At 49.4% G+C, this 13,065-nt stretch overlaps 1 protein-coding gene across 1 annotated transcript in view; it reads left to right on the forward strand.

The window, feature by feature from the left end:
• The first annotated feature begins 672 nt into the window (after window positions 1-672).
• The window catches only part of KDM5B (lysine demethylase 5B), a 55,807-nt gene continuing 43,414 nt past the window's right edge, over window positions 673-13,065 (forward strand). The window contains exon 1 of the mRNA XM_066203753.1: window positions 673-1,132. Within this exon, the coding sequence (XP_066059850.1) occupies window positions 995-1,132 (138 nt within the window). The 5' untranslated portion in view covers window positions 673-994. The remainder of the gene's footprint in view (window positions 1,133-13,065) is intronic.

Here is a 13,065-nt window from a genome sequence, read left to right on the forward strand (position 1 = left end):
CGCCCCCCCGCGCACGTGCGCTACGTGCGGCGCCTGCTGCGGCGGGGCCGCCCCTCCCCCGCCCGGCCCCGCCCCCCGGCCCCGCCGCCGGGGCAGGGCCCGCCCAGTGCGGGACCCCCCGCCGGGGGGAGCCCCGGTAACCGCCGGGCCCTGGGGGGAGCGCCTCGCCGCGCTCCCTCGGGAACGGGAAGGCTCCTTACCCCGGCGCTGCCCGGGGCCGGCGGGCAGGACAATGGCCCGGCTCCCCCCGAACAAAGGGGCCGGGCCGGGGCCGCGGGGGCTCCGCGGCCGGAGCAGACAATGCGGCCGCGCGGAGGCGGACGGCCCCGCCCCGCGCGTGACGCGACCCCAGCGCAGCCAATGGCGGCGCGCGGAGAGGCTCTTTAAAAAAAGAAGCGCCGGCCGTGCTCCGCTGTCAGCTGTGCGGATCCCTCCGCGCATGTAAACACAGCGCCGGCGGCTCCGCGCGGGGGGGCGGGACCGGCCGGCCCGGGGCGCGGGGGCACGGCGGGCGGGGGGCGCGGCCCGGGGGCCTCCCCGAACCAGCGGTGCTGGGGGGAGCGGCGGCAGCGCCCCCGGGGCGAGGGGCCGCGCACAAAGGCGGCGGGAGCGGGGGGGGGGGGGGCGCGGGGCTGCGGCCCGGCGGGGCGGGGGGCACCGGGAGGGACTCCCAGCGGCCGCGGTAAGCGGCGCTCTTGGGGCCTCGCTCTCTCCGGGGCCCGGGTAGCGGGCGTGGGACCGGCGCCGCGCGGGCCAGGCCGCGCTCTCGAAAAGCCGCCGCTGCCTTCTCCTCTCACCCCCAAGGGGCCGTCCCCGGTCCGGCCTTGGCGCCCCCGCACAAAGGCGCGGGCGGGGCGGGGCAGCCGCGCCCCCTCCCCTGCCCGGGCCGGGCGGACTCTTTTCCCAGCCCCGGCCCCCCCGCGGACGCGCACGGAGCGCGGCGGCTGTGGAGATTGTTCGGAGCGCGGAGCGGAGCGGCCGCCCCGGCCGGGCCATGGCCGAGTTCTTGCCCCCACCCGAGTGCCCCGTCTTCGAGCCCAGCTGGGAGGAGTTCGCCGACCCCTTCGCCTTCATCCACAAGATCCGGCCCATCGCCGAGCAGACCGGCATCTGCAAGGTGCGGCCGCCGCCGGTGAGTGCCCGCATGGCGCCGCCGGGAGCGGCCTTTGTGTGGGGCCCGGCTCGGCCCCCCCCCCGGCCCGCGGCCGCACAGGTGACCCCGGGCAGGCGGGACCGCTCCGCCGCCCCTCGGAAGTTTCACCGGGCCGGGGCTGAGGAGACCGAAGGGACCGACCGCTCCCCCCGCGAAGTGGCTCCTAAGTGTCGGAGCTCCCGGTGGGGGAGTCGCCGGAGTGGCCGCGGAGGGAGCGGAGGTGGGGGGGCGGCTGCCCCGGCCGGGCCCGGCCTCTCCCCGGCTCCCGGCGTTGGCCGGGGCCTCGCGCCCGGAGCGGCCCCTCCGAGCCCCGGAGGAGGTGCTGGGGTGCTGCCCTCCATGTTGGCATTGTGGCGGTGTGGGGCCGGGGGGAGCCGCTCCCCGCCGCCCCCGGCCCCGCCACGGCCTCCCCGGCCTCGGCGCACTTTTAGCACAAGGAACTGTTTCTCAAGTTGGACAAGACCAAACTCCGCAGCCGTGAGTTTGGCTGGTGGCTCTGCGAGCTGAAGCCTAGACAGACATGGCCACCATTTTAGAATGCAATCCACAGTGGGAAGAAGTAGTAAGCCTTCATCTTCATCATCGTCATCTCGACCGATGGTGTAGAAAGCTCAAAATTAGGGTATGAATTCTGATTTCCCCTTGTTGGTCGACTCAATTTACTAAGAAACGGTGTGACGGTTTTAGAACCATAGTTTTGTGTAGTCAGAATTGTTAGTTTGTTTAAAGGTATGTACACCCACACCGGTGAGGAGAGGGGCTTCTTGAAGTAAAAATCGAATTAAACAATGTGTGAATCATCTCTATTTTGAGTGAATCGCTCTTCCCCTAAGTGGAGCGTGGTGCGAGTCTTGGGGTGGTGCAGCCGGGTAAGGCAGTTAACATGACGGCAACAACTAGAATGTTAAACAGGCATTGAGCTTACATCTCTCCTCCAGCAAGGGGGGAAACTGACAGAACAGTTCTGTAGACTGAAGTTTTGTGAGGGAGTCTTTGACTTCAAAGAAATAATGTTCGGAAACGCACACTCCTCACTTTTGTCTTTTGGTTGTTGCTGGAACTCCTGTTGTGTCCATCCTTTTCCTTCTGAATTAAAATAGTAGTAACTTGCTGAGTTAGTGTCTGAGGTGGCAGAAATGTTTGTAGCAGAGTGAATAATGTGAATCTTGCTGGAGAGGAAGGAAGGTTTCAGCTCTCTGGGGGAAGAATTCTCCCACCACCACCATTGCTGTGTGAAGATCGCTTTTGAATTTGTGTCCTGGTAGAATGTGCCAGGGCTTCTTTTCATGCAGGTCAGCCAGATGCTTAGAGTTAAGAGGGTGAGATGGTTTTTGTTAGAGTAACCACTGAAGTTCTGTAGTATTTATCAGTAGATGTTTTGGGGTTTTAAGTTGCCAACAGTGTTTCAGCAACTGTGACCAGAACTGCTTTTTTTGTTTGGTCGGGTTTCTTGGGGGGGGTTGTTCATTTGTTCGGGTGTTTTTGTTTTTGAGGGGGATGTCTTTTTATTTGTTTTAGAAACATCTCATCTAAGAAAATCCCATCTTTCTTGGCGGCTTGTCTAAAAAGCCAAAACCTAATCAGAAAACTGCTTGTAGGATGTTATCTGTTGGAGATCATAAATCGACAGCCCTCCAAAGGACTGAATTACTTATTGCAACTGCATTTTCAGCCGCTCTCATCATCTTTTCCTGAAGAGGCAGGTATTGTACCAGATATTGCACCAGGTGTTGTGCCTGCCTGGCCGTGTGATCAGCTCTTTGAGCATATTTAGAAGCAGGATGAAAATAGTTTGAGCTGCTGAGGGCTGAGCAGAGGTAGTTCTGTGGAGCCTGGCCTTGGGAGAGCTGAGCTCCCATGGCTTTATCTGCCCTGGATAATGCCTGGGATGACTTGTGAAGTGCGTGGTTGGTTCAGCGGCCTGGAGCATAGAGGGAGCTCTTCCAAAGCGACCAGAAAAGCCTTTAAGTTGACGTAGTTCCTGGCCTTCCCCCTCTGATCAGGAGCCGCAGTGGATATTCACTTATTGTTCTTTTTGGTGTAGTCGAGGGGTCTGTAATACTGTGAGCTAAAGACTGCACTACCCTTTGCACAGCAGTGTGTGCGTTCCAGCTGGATGCCTTGTTTGGTGATGGCTGAGGTTTGGAATCTTCCTGCATCTGAGGGAATCTCTTGCCGGCGTGCGCAGTCTGGTTACGTGCCGGGAAGCAGGTAGGCAGCACCATTAGCTGTCAGAATCTGTGCCGAGAGAGGAATTGAAAACTTGATGGTTGGACTGGCATTATTTTAGCTTCAACTCTGCTGTGTAGTTATCAGCAGATGAATTTGTGTTTCTGTATGTGAGCAGCAGTATGGAATAGTGTTGTGTGAGGCTGCTGGTGCCCAGCTGTAGCTTCCCCATTTGCTCACGGACAAGTCCTTGCTCCAGGGCTGGCTTTGATGCTCCAGCACTGGAACATGCACAGGAGAGCTCCCTGGACTCTGTAGGACTGGCAGCAGGGCTTTCTCTGCTCCCTTTGTGCTGGCATTAGCTAGGAACCAGGTGGGCCCAGAGAAAACCACACCTGCGGTATCTTCTTCTGTGGCAGCTTTGGAGGACAGTGTCTTGTTTAGGGAGGGGTAATCGAGGTAGCTGATGGGCAGAAGACATCTAGGTGGAAGACAGGATTCTGGGTGATCGCTGCATGTTCACAAGATGAAAGAAAGTCCAGGAATGTAACAGGAGGTGCAATTTCTGCATGGCAGTTTCCAGCTGAGCACTCAAAAGGAGTTTTTTTTCCCTCTTCATTCCAATTCAGTTTGTTCTAGCCATCACCAATGACTGAGTTTTGCTCTTATTTGGGGATTCTGAGATGCTGCAGTGACTGATGGAGGGTGCAGCAATAACCAACTCACTGGCCCTGTTCTCTGTGGCATTCTGTCAGCAGCGCAGAGCGTGAGTAGAGTCCCATTGGCAGCACAGTGCTCGGATGGTGGTTGTTCCTGGTGGTTAATGAGCTGCATAGGGTAGAGATTTAAATTTGAGTTTGTTGCAGATCTGTGGGGGAAGGGGCAGCTGGATACAGGAAAGTGGGTGGGGTACAACTTGCTTGCAGTCCATCAGGTGCCATTTTGTAGTTAAAATTTTCTTCTATGAGCCAAAACCACCTTTTATTAGGAATTCTTCATTTAAACAGTACCTGGTAGTTTGGAATAAAGTAAGTTTACTCCAAAACTTGGCGTGTCAAGTGGCGGCCTTGTACTCTAGAAGCTTCTGATAGCCCTGCAAATCAGTGGAGGCATTTAGGGCGTCAAATGAAGAATTTCTTGAGAATGGAGTTTAAAATGGAAGCAAGCAGTAACAAATGTGAAGGTTAGCTTCAAGAGTTAAGAGTACCATGTGGAGCAGGAGTGGTATCAAATGCTCCAAGCCTTTCTTGAAGATGGAGTCTTCCTTCACTTCATTGCATCGTTGCTTTGCTGCTGTGAAGAAATAATAAATGATGATTACTTAAGCCTTACTTACCATACAAATTCATTTCAAAATACAAGTTATACAATGTACTAGAGACATCATAACTTTCCCAAGGCCAAGCATGAAAATTGAGAACATCCAGACTAAATTTCATTGCTCTAAATAATGTGAATATGGAGAAGTACTGTTAAGGCTTCCAAGTAACTTAAACCAAGCACTTAAAGATTAGAACGTCTGTATTAGCAGAGCTGGAATTTTGAAGGCGTTGACACTGGAGTTATCAAAATTATTGACTGTTAGTTTTCAGTAAATCCTGGAATATTGGCGAACTTGAGAATGGGGAAAATTAATTTCCTTCATGGTTTAAGTTCTTTGTGGGTGCAAGAGTCGACCCCCTCTAGCTCCATAGTGGAAGAATGTCTGGAATAGTCTCGGATAGGAACTTGGAAGGTGATCGTATGGAATACAACTGTATGAACACTCCTGTGGTCAACTTAGTTTTATTTTTTTCCATGAGACCATGTATTTGGATAAGTCGGTTGGGTTGTTGTTGTCTGAGATCTAGAAATTGTGTTCAGTATTCTAATTATGGGAGTTACTATTGTGTAAAATTAATACACCAAATCCCAAATTATTTCAACTACGGTGCTTGTAAGGAACCCTTCCTAATGGTGTCTCACAACCTCAAGCCAAGGGTATGTAATTTTCATTACAAGTCGAGAAGACTTTCATTAGAAGTCTAGAGTGATTCTGAATGGAGTTATGGTGGTGGCTTGTTGCTTTACAGGGATCCCAGTTGCCCAGTAAACAATGGATATTATGAAACAGTAATCACTTAAGTAGGACTCAATGAGAAGGTTTACCTTTGGAACGAAGGGGCATAGAGCACCTTAGAGGAGGAAGGAGTGTAGAAAAATAACGGTGGATCCCTGTGAAAAGCAGGTTAATGGTGGAATGGGAGCTCTGGATCAGCCAGTGCATGCAGCTCTGGAGTTTCTTAGTGGTAAATGGGGGGGGTTTATCTCTGGTAGCACGAGAGTAGAAAATTCTGCATTCAGGATTCCACACTCATTGGAGGATTTTGAAAAGATTTGACTACTGGAGAGAGCACAGAGAAGCATCAGAAAAGTTTGGCACATGAAATCATGTATTTTGAAATATTTAACCTTAGCAGAACCTGAGTGGTGAAACCCAAAGGCTCAGGGCTTGGGAGAATTGGACCTGCTCCTCCAGGAACATATTTTGAGGAGCAACATTGATTTAAATGTTGTTTAAACCTCTTAAGGTCTGTTTAGGCTTTTCATTCAGCTGGCTGCTTGATTTATTTTCATTTTTCTGGAGAGAAACAAAACACAAAACAAAAAAACAATTCCGTTTTGGAGCAACTTGACTGAGGGTTCTGGCAGTCTGGTCCTGGAGCTGTAAAACAAGCCACCACTAAACCAGGAATGAATACAGAGAATTGTGATACTTTGTCTGAAACGGGAAGCTGCTGGTGATGATCCTTCATATTTGATAATTCACAGAGGCTCAGTCAGTTGATTTTATCAAACAGTAAACACAGAGATAACTCAATTAGAACACATAAGTGAGTTTCAGTGAGAGAAACCAAAGGTGCTGCCACGTCTGTCAGTCCTGGCGAGCTGAGCTGAGCCGCTGGTCCTGCTGAGCAGTGGCCAGGCTCAGGTGAGTCGGGAAACAGGGCATTTCTGACTGAGAGAGGATCAGTGGGAAGGGGAAAATGAAGGATATAAAGTGATGGATCTGCCACTTTTGGGAATTTTGGGATCAAGAATGAATGAAGTTTTGGGAGGGGAGGAGATATTTTAGTGCTGAGGTTCCTGTTCCTGTGCTGTCAATTCATGTAAAGAGAAATAGATCAGCTACCAAAGGTGATTAGGAAATATTGGCTTTAAATGAAGTCATATTCATCACAGGGGTCATGTTATGGAATTAGGTAAATTCAGAGTAGGTTATTTACTGATCTCTAATTAGCAAGAAAATATGCAAAAGAATAATTAGTTTTAGTTTATTATTTATTTTACTAATGACAGTGGCCATGCACAGGGCTGCTATGGTCACCATGGATGATTTCTGCTCTTCAGAAACACTGAAACATTGGGCCAGGCTTAAAAGACAATGAGAATTTCCTCTCCTTGCTTCACTTTCTTTCAGTGAGGGATTTTCGTCACACCCTCTTCAGCTCATCGAAAATTTAAGGTGAAACAATTTAGTCCAGAACTTTCCATATGGGGCAAGAATAACATGGATAAAATTTCTGTAGGTTTTTGTTTAAGGTAGTCAGTTAGCTAACAGCTGGAAATGGGGTTTGAAACTAAACATGGCTCCCTTGCCCAGCATTGAAACCAAAGCTGCCAGTGGATGGAAGCAAACCATGCCACGGATCCATTAGGATGTGTTTCCTCTCAGTCCCAGGTGGCTGGGTTATGTCTGAGATGTGTTGGGAGGGAATGCTGTGTCCATGTCCAGGAGACCAGGCTGAGTGTTTTTTAGGAGTCAGGAGGAGCTTGTGGGATCTTCCAGCCTGTCGCTCTTAGGAGTGTCTGAGTGGAAGGTCTTCCTTGGGAGCAGGTGCTGAGCTGGGGTGGTGAATCTGAGAGCTGGAAAGGGAGGATGTTGTGGAGAGCCAGGGCAGTGGATGGTGGGAGCTGCGGGGAATCCCTGGGCAGCCGAGGCTCCGCAGCTGTCACGGTTGAGGCTGGTGGAGTTGTCCATAGCTGTTCTGGATGGCTGTGAAGTTCAGGTCTTTTCCTAATCTGAGTTACACTGGGAGTGAAATGGAGGTTTGAAAGCTGCCAGTTACAGCTCTGAAGAGAGTATGGACTCACTCCAAGGGCTGTGGTGGGACAACCCGAGGAACAGGGTGCACTGTCTGTGCCGGTCACACACGCTCCAGGAGCCTACTGGGGATCAGAGCAAAGGTCTGTCCATGGGAGGTCCTGTGCCTTGAGGGGAGGTGACAGAGCTCTTGTGGTCTGGTGCCCTCAGACACTGACAGCTGGGTCTGGCCCCAGCCCTGATGGATGCTCTGTTTCAGGGTCTTGGTCAGTGCCTTGATGTGAATCAGGGATCTGGGATTTGCTGATCCCAACACCCCATCCGTCCCCAGCTGTGCTTGCAGTGCTGTTGGTACAGTGGTGGTGTATCTGCTCCTTGCATGCAGGTGTCTCCCTGGAGAGGAGCCTGGCATCTCCTGTGTGTGAGCCTGGCTGTCTGTTGTGTCTGCAGGTTCAAACCCTGTGTGTAGTTTCTGTCCTGTCTGCCTTTGGATGCCAAGGAGCAGCTGGCCCTGATGCTTGAGAATCATCTCCAGCTTACCTGAGCCTTTATTTGTCTCCAGGCGTGGAGCTGGCACAGAAACACTGGGGTTTAGAGAGGTGATTCCCACTGTACATTCATCCTTGGCTGTGCTTCTCAAATGGGAAGGATCAGTGGTAGTGTCTGTTCTACCTTGCAAGCCTGCAATACATAACAGAGCCCAATTTTGTCTCAAATAATAAATACTCCACCAGGTTTCTTTTTGGGGAGTATTGCACATGAGGTGGATTGGTGCACCCAGGGTCCTTTACTGGCAAGGAGGATTTCAGGGGGTTGATGGAAAAATCTCCTCCATTCATAATGACCAAGGAAGAACTGTTCATCACAAACTGGGTTAGCTGATGACTGGAGTTCCCAACTAATGTTAGCCTTTAACAGGGTCACAGAGGGATTAGTTCCCGTTAGACAGGAGCTTTGTGGCTGACCCACTGCCGGGTGATAATGGGTTTGTGTGGATTCTGCCATCTGAGCTCCAAGTGTGGTTTTAATGTAGTCATAAAACCAGGAGACTGAAGGGGACCTCCTGAGTCACTGAGTGTGCTCCCTTCCTCTCCGAGGCAGCAGTCATGGAACACCTTTGCCAAGGCAAGATCATAGATGTGGAAACAAAGAATGTAGGTCAGGCTCACAGGGTGGGCATCCCAGGAAGAGGGGAATTGCTGCACTTCACTGAATGAATGTGTTTCTCTGGCAAGAATTGCTAAGATATTCCTTTGGATCTTACTATGAACTGCTGTCTAGCAAAATAATGAAAGGGCTGTCTTTTTTTTGTGTGTGTGTCTGAGACTGGAGAGACTGCAAGTCAAATGCTACTTGCAGTTTTCAAAAGATGTTGAAAAAATATAAGAGACTTCAGAAAAAAGCCCAAGGAAAAAATAAACCCTTTTGTTTGCAGGACTGGAAAGCTGGTTCTGTAAAGAGAAGGAAAAAGGTATTTGTTTATTGAAAAATGCCTTGAAACATGTCTTCTGGGAAGGATTCAGGAATAGCTGCTTTGGCAGCCAGCAGTCAAGGGATTTGGTTATAAAGGACATGAGGATAAGGGAGGAAGAAAAGCTGAAGCCAACTAACTTGTAGAACAGCTTAGCAGGGACAGTGGTAATTCTTGTTCGCTTGAATTCATAAGGGTGGGGGGGGGTTAAATTTTAATTAGTAAGTTTGGGTGAGGTGCAGGTTTGCCAGCTGAAATGCAGTGCTCTGAAGCCTGACATCCCTGGAACAGCTCATTTGGGAGCTAGAATATGGAATATCCTTAATATCACAGAAATAATTCTGCTGGCCATTTGTAGTTTGCATTACTGCTTGAAATATTAATGTGCTCCATAGACATGCCTTCTGCATGGCTGGTTTTGTCCCTCAAGTTTAGAGAAGAGTTTGGAATTTTGCAGTCAGTCTCCTTTTTGCCTGGGTTTGATGACAGGTTTATAAGAATTGCAGGCTAAGGTGGGCGCAGGATTTTGTTTGTCTCTTGCAGTCTTATAACAGGGATGGACAACAGAACACAGTAGAGTCATTTGAGATGAAGAGTCCTGCTGGAGTAAGAACTCCTGATTTTTTTTAGGAAATTGATGTTTTCTTGCTTTCTGTGTATACTTAATGCTCAGCATGACTGTTGGAAGACACTTAAAACTGACCTTAAACTTCTTTTATTCATTTTTTAAAGCAGGAAGATCCAAACCAGTTCCTTTGAGGAGCTGGATGGAGAGGGCAAGTCTTACTGATTCCCAGACATGAGCTTTAGGGAAGAGGGCCTGGAGAGTTGGGGGTGGGGGCTGGTCTCTTCCCCAGCAAAGCTGCTTATGTGGCTCAGCAGCTTGGCAAGTGAATCCTGCACAATAAGGCTCCCTCTCGTGGTGCTGCTGCCTTTCCAAGTGCATAAAGGCATTTCTGTCACACAGAAATGTCTTTTCATGGGCCTGCAAGTGAGCATTGCATTTGGCTTGGTAACTTGTGCTTCGAAATGCGTCCAAGCTTTTTGTTGAGTCAATAGTACTTACTAAAGAAGGGTTGAAAATATCTTATTTAGGAATTGAAGAACTTGCCATACTGTGGCATAGAGAAAGATAAATGTTATCCTTATTGGTTATATCAACTTTGAGGAGTTTGGATGCTCCAAAATAAACTTGTTGTGACTTTAAAATGACTCAGTGACAGTCAGGATGGATTATCTTCTACACCTGCTGTCATTTCTCCAGATGGTGAATGGCTGTGGGTCTATAACAGTGTCATCTGACACAGTCTGTGTTCAGTGGGACGTGCTGTTGTGCGTTTGTAAAGCCAGGAGTGGTTTTCTAATAATCTAATGTGATATTATATATATATATATAAATTTATAATATAGGTATTATATATATATATTCATTTCCGTCAGCTCTACCTGCACTACTGCGGCCTCACCTCAAGTCCTTGGTGCAGTTTTGAGCACCACAATATAAAAAAAGACATTAAGCCATTGGAGAGCATCCTGAAGAGATGGTGAAGGGTCTGGAGGGGAAGCCTCATGAGGGGCAGCTGGGGTCACTTGGTTTGTTCAGCCTTGAGGAGACTGAGGGGAGACCTCTCTGGGGTCTTCAACATCCTCATGAGGGGCAACAGAGGGACAGGCACTGATCTGTTCCCTCTCATGACAAGTGACAGGACTCATAGGAATGGCTGGAGCTGAGCTGGGAGACGGTTAGGTTGGGTATCAGGAAAAGGTTCTTCCCCCAGAGAGTGCTGGGGCACTGAACAGGCTCCCCAGGACATGGTCACAGCTCCGAGCCTGTCTGAGTTCAAGAAGTGTTTGAACAACGCTCCCAGGCACAGGGCAGGATTGTTGGTGTGCCCTGTGCGAGGCCAGGAGGTGGGCTTGATGATCCTGATGGGTCCCTTCCAACTCAGTATACTCTATGGTACCTGCTTAAAAACCCCAGAAGCTTCAATCCATTGTAGCCTCTCATTAAGCCAATTTACCATCACCCAGCAGAAGCTCTTGCAATGGGTTTCTCCTTGCTAAAAGTGAAACACTTTTAAGGCTGTTAAATGTTTGATCTGGCTGTTGTGCCCATCTGCCTGACAGGCTGAAAAGTCACCTTCTGAAAATGTTGTTGAATAAATGGAGTTCCCAAAGCTTATCTTTGAGAAACAGCTGACGTGCCATCAGGGCGTCTTGGTGTGTGCGTTGGTCATTCAGTCATCAGTAAACTTCAAAACTGCAAGTGTAGGAAATGCCTGTTATGGCAGCTTGTGTTGTCTGGAGTCATGTTACTCTTCCAGCACAGTAGGTGGCTGGTGCTTTGCCAGAGCCGGTGTCTCTGGCCAAACAGGAAAGATTGTGCCCAACTATGCACCAGTCAGTAATAAATAGACACATGAAGATCATGGAGATAATCAGCTAATTCTGGAGCAGGATGTTTTGGGTGCCATGCTGTGAATGAGGTGTTTCTGTAAGATCATGCACATAAACTTTCTCATTTGCTTCCATAAGCAGAGGGGACTAGTCTGCTCTGTGCTGTCTGACATGGATTTGGTCTGTGTCTGCCCTAGGCACCCTTAGAGCTGGATGTCTTTAGTCTGAGCATGAGCCAGAGTCTGTAGGAGCAGGTCGAGATCCTGTTCCTCCTGTTGTGCCCAGTTGCATGCAGGCTTTCCTCTGGGCTCTGCCCAGAGCAGCAGCCTGTGCCAGCAGACATGTGGCCAGACCAGAAGAGTCTCCTGTGCTGTCCCCTTCCTCCCTTGGCTTCCCTGATGTGTTGCCAGTGCAGTAACTGCAGGTGGTGGCCCTGAAGCGCAGCCTCGACTGCTGACAGTTTCAGAGATGGTGTCATTGCCTCCTGAGCTGCATTCTTGCCCCTGTTCATCTTATTCCTGGTTCTTGTCCCCTGCAGAGCCTTATTAGAGGATCTGGTTTGGGGTAATGCACAGTCCACCCCAGGGACGGCCTTGGCTCACTGCTTAGCAAAGCCAGAGGCAGCACAACCCTCTTGGTTTCATTTACTCTCAGCCTAAGCAAAGCTCCCTACAGTTCTTCCTTGGGCAGTTTAATTCAGTCCCCAGTGTCTCAAGGGTCCTGTGTGTCATTGCCACTGTGTCCCCTCCTGGTCTCGGTGCCTGTCTCCTGTCTCCCTGTCTGTGGTACTCTGGAGCAGACTCCCGAGCTGTGACTAATGATGTAACCAGTTGGTTCAGCCTGAGAGTCAGATTTGTCCTGTTGAAGTACAATACTTCAAATCCTGCCCCACTGTTCCCACTTGTGCTTCTCATCTTACAGCTTGAGGGCCCTAAATGATTAATCAGACAACAGGATATTAGAAAAGAATGTCAGTTCTCTTCCTCAGACCTGATGGTTTCATTGCATTTGGTTTTCTGGCGTAGGGAATAGGCAGTCAAAGAAGGGTTAGTGTTATCGAGTTTCTCAAGAACATGTCTTTGGGCACCAGGCAGTCTTGTGGTTGAAAGCAAGAGAATAATCAAGAAATGTGTCCCACTGGTCTAGGATTGAGTGTTCTCTGGACAATTTGTCATCCTGACCCCCTACATTATCTAATTTCTGACTCAGATGTTAATTTCAACGGGCATTGTCAAGTTGTGATGTTCTGCAAGTGCCTTGCAGGATCAGAAAACTTCTATTACCAGTTTTGAGGTCTGAATTAGTCAATGCAAGCTTGGTGAAATGTATGGATTTGTGGCCCTCTTTGCGCTTCAGCTTCTCCATACTCTTGGTGAATCTTGCTCCTTACTTGTTTGTAAGGTAATTGCTTTGGAAATGACATATGGTTGGTTTTAACTCCAGTTTTCATATTCTCTGTGAATCTAAAATAAAAAATACTTAGGGTGCTAGTCTGACTTCAGTTGCCTCAGTCGCCCAATGCTGAAGAAAGGTTTTCTTTTTCCTGAAGGAAAGCTCTGTCTTACTCCACTGTCAGTAGCTCACTTGTGCGTTATCTTCATTCTGTAATTAGTGGTAACAAGATAACTTTATATGTAATAAATTCCTGTCAAGTTTAAATCAAATCTAATTTGGTTTTGTGAAGTTGTGTATTGCCAAACCAAGCGTGTGCAGTAGATGTCAGAGATCTAAAAGATAAAACAGCTTTGTAGTTGTGATTATAAATAACACCTAAGTTGCAGGCATTTTATC

This window comes from Chamaea fasciata, unplaced genomic scaffold (assembly GCF_029207755.1).
Source record: "Chamaea fasciata isolate MVZ Bird 193981 ecotype frontalis unplaced genomic scaffold, bChaFas1.0.hap1 SCAF_25, whole genome shotgun sequence".
Lineage (NCBI taxonomy): Eukaryota > Metazoa > Chordata > Aves > Passeriformes > Sylviidae > Chamaea > Chamaea fasciata.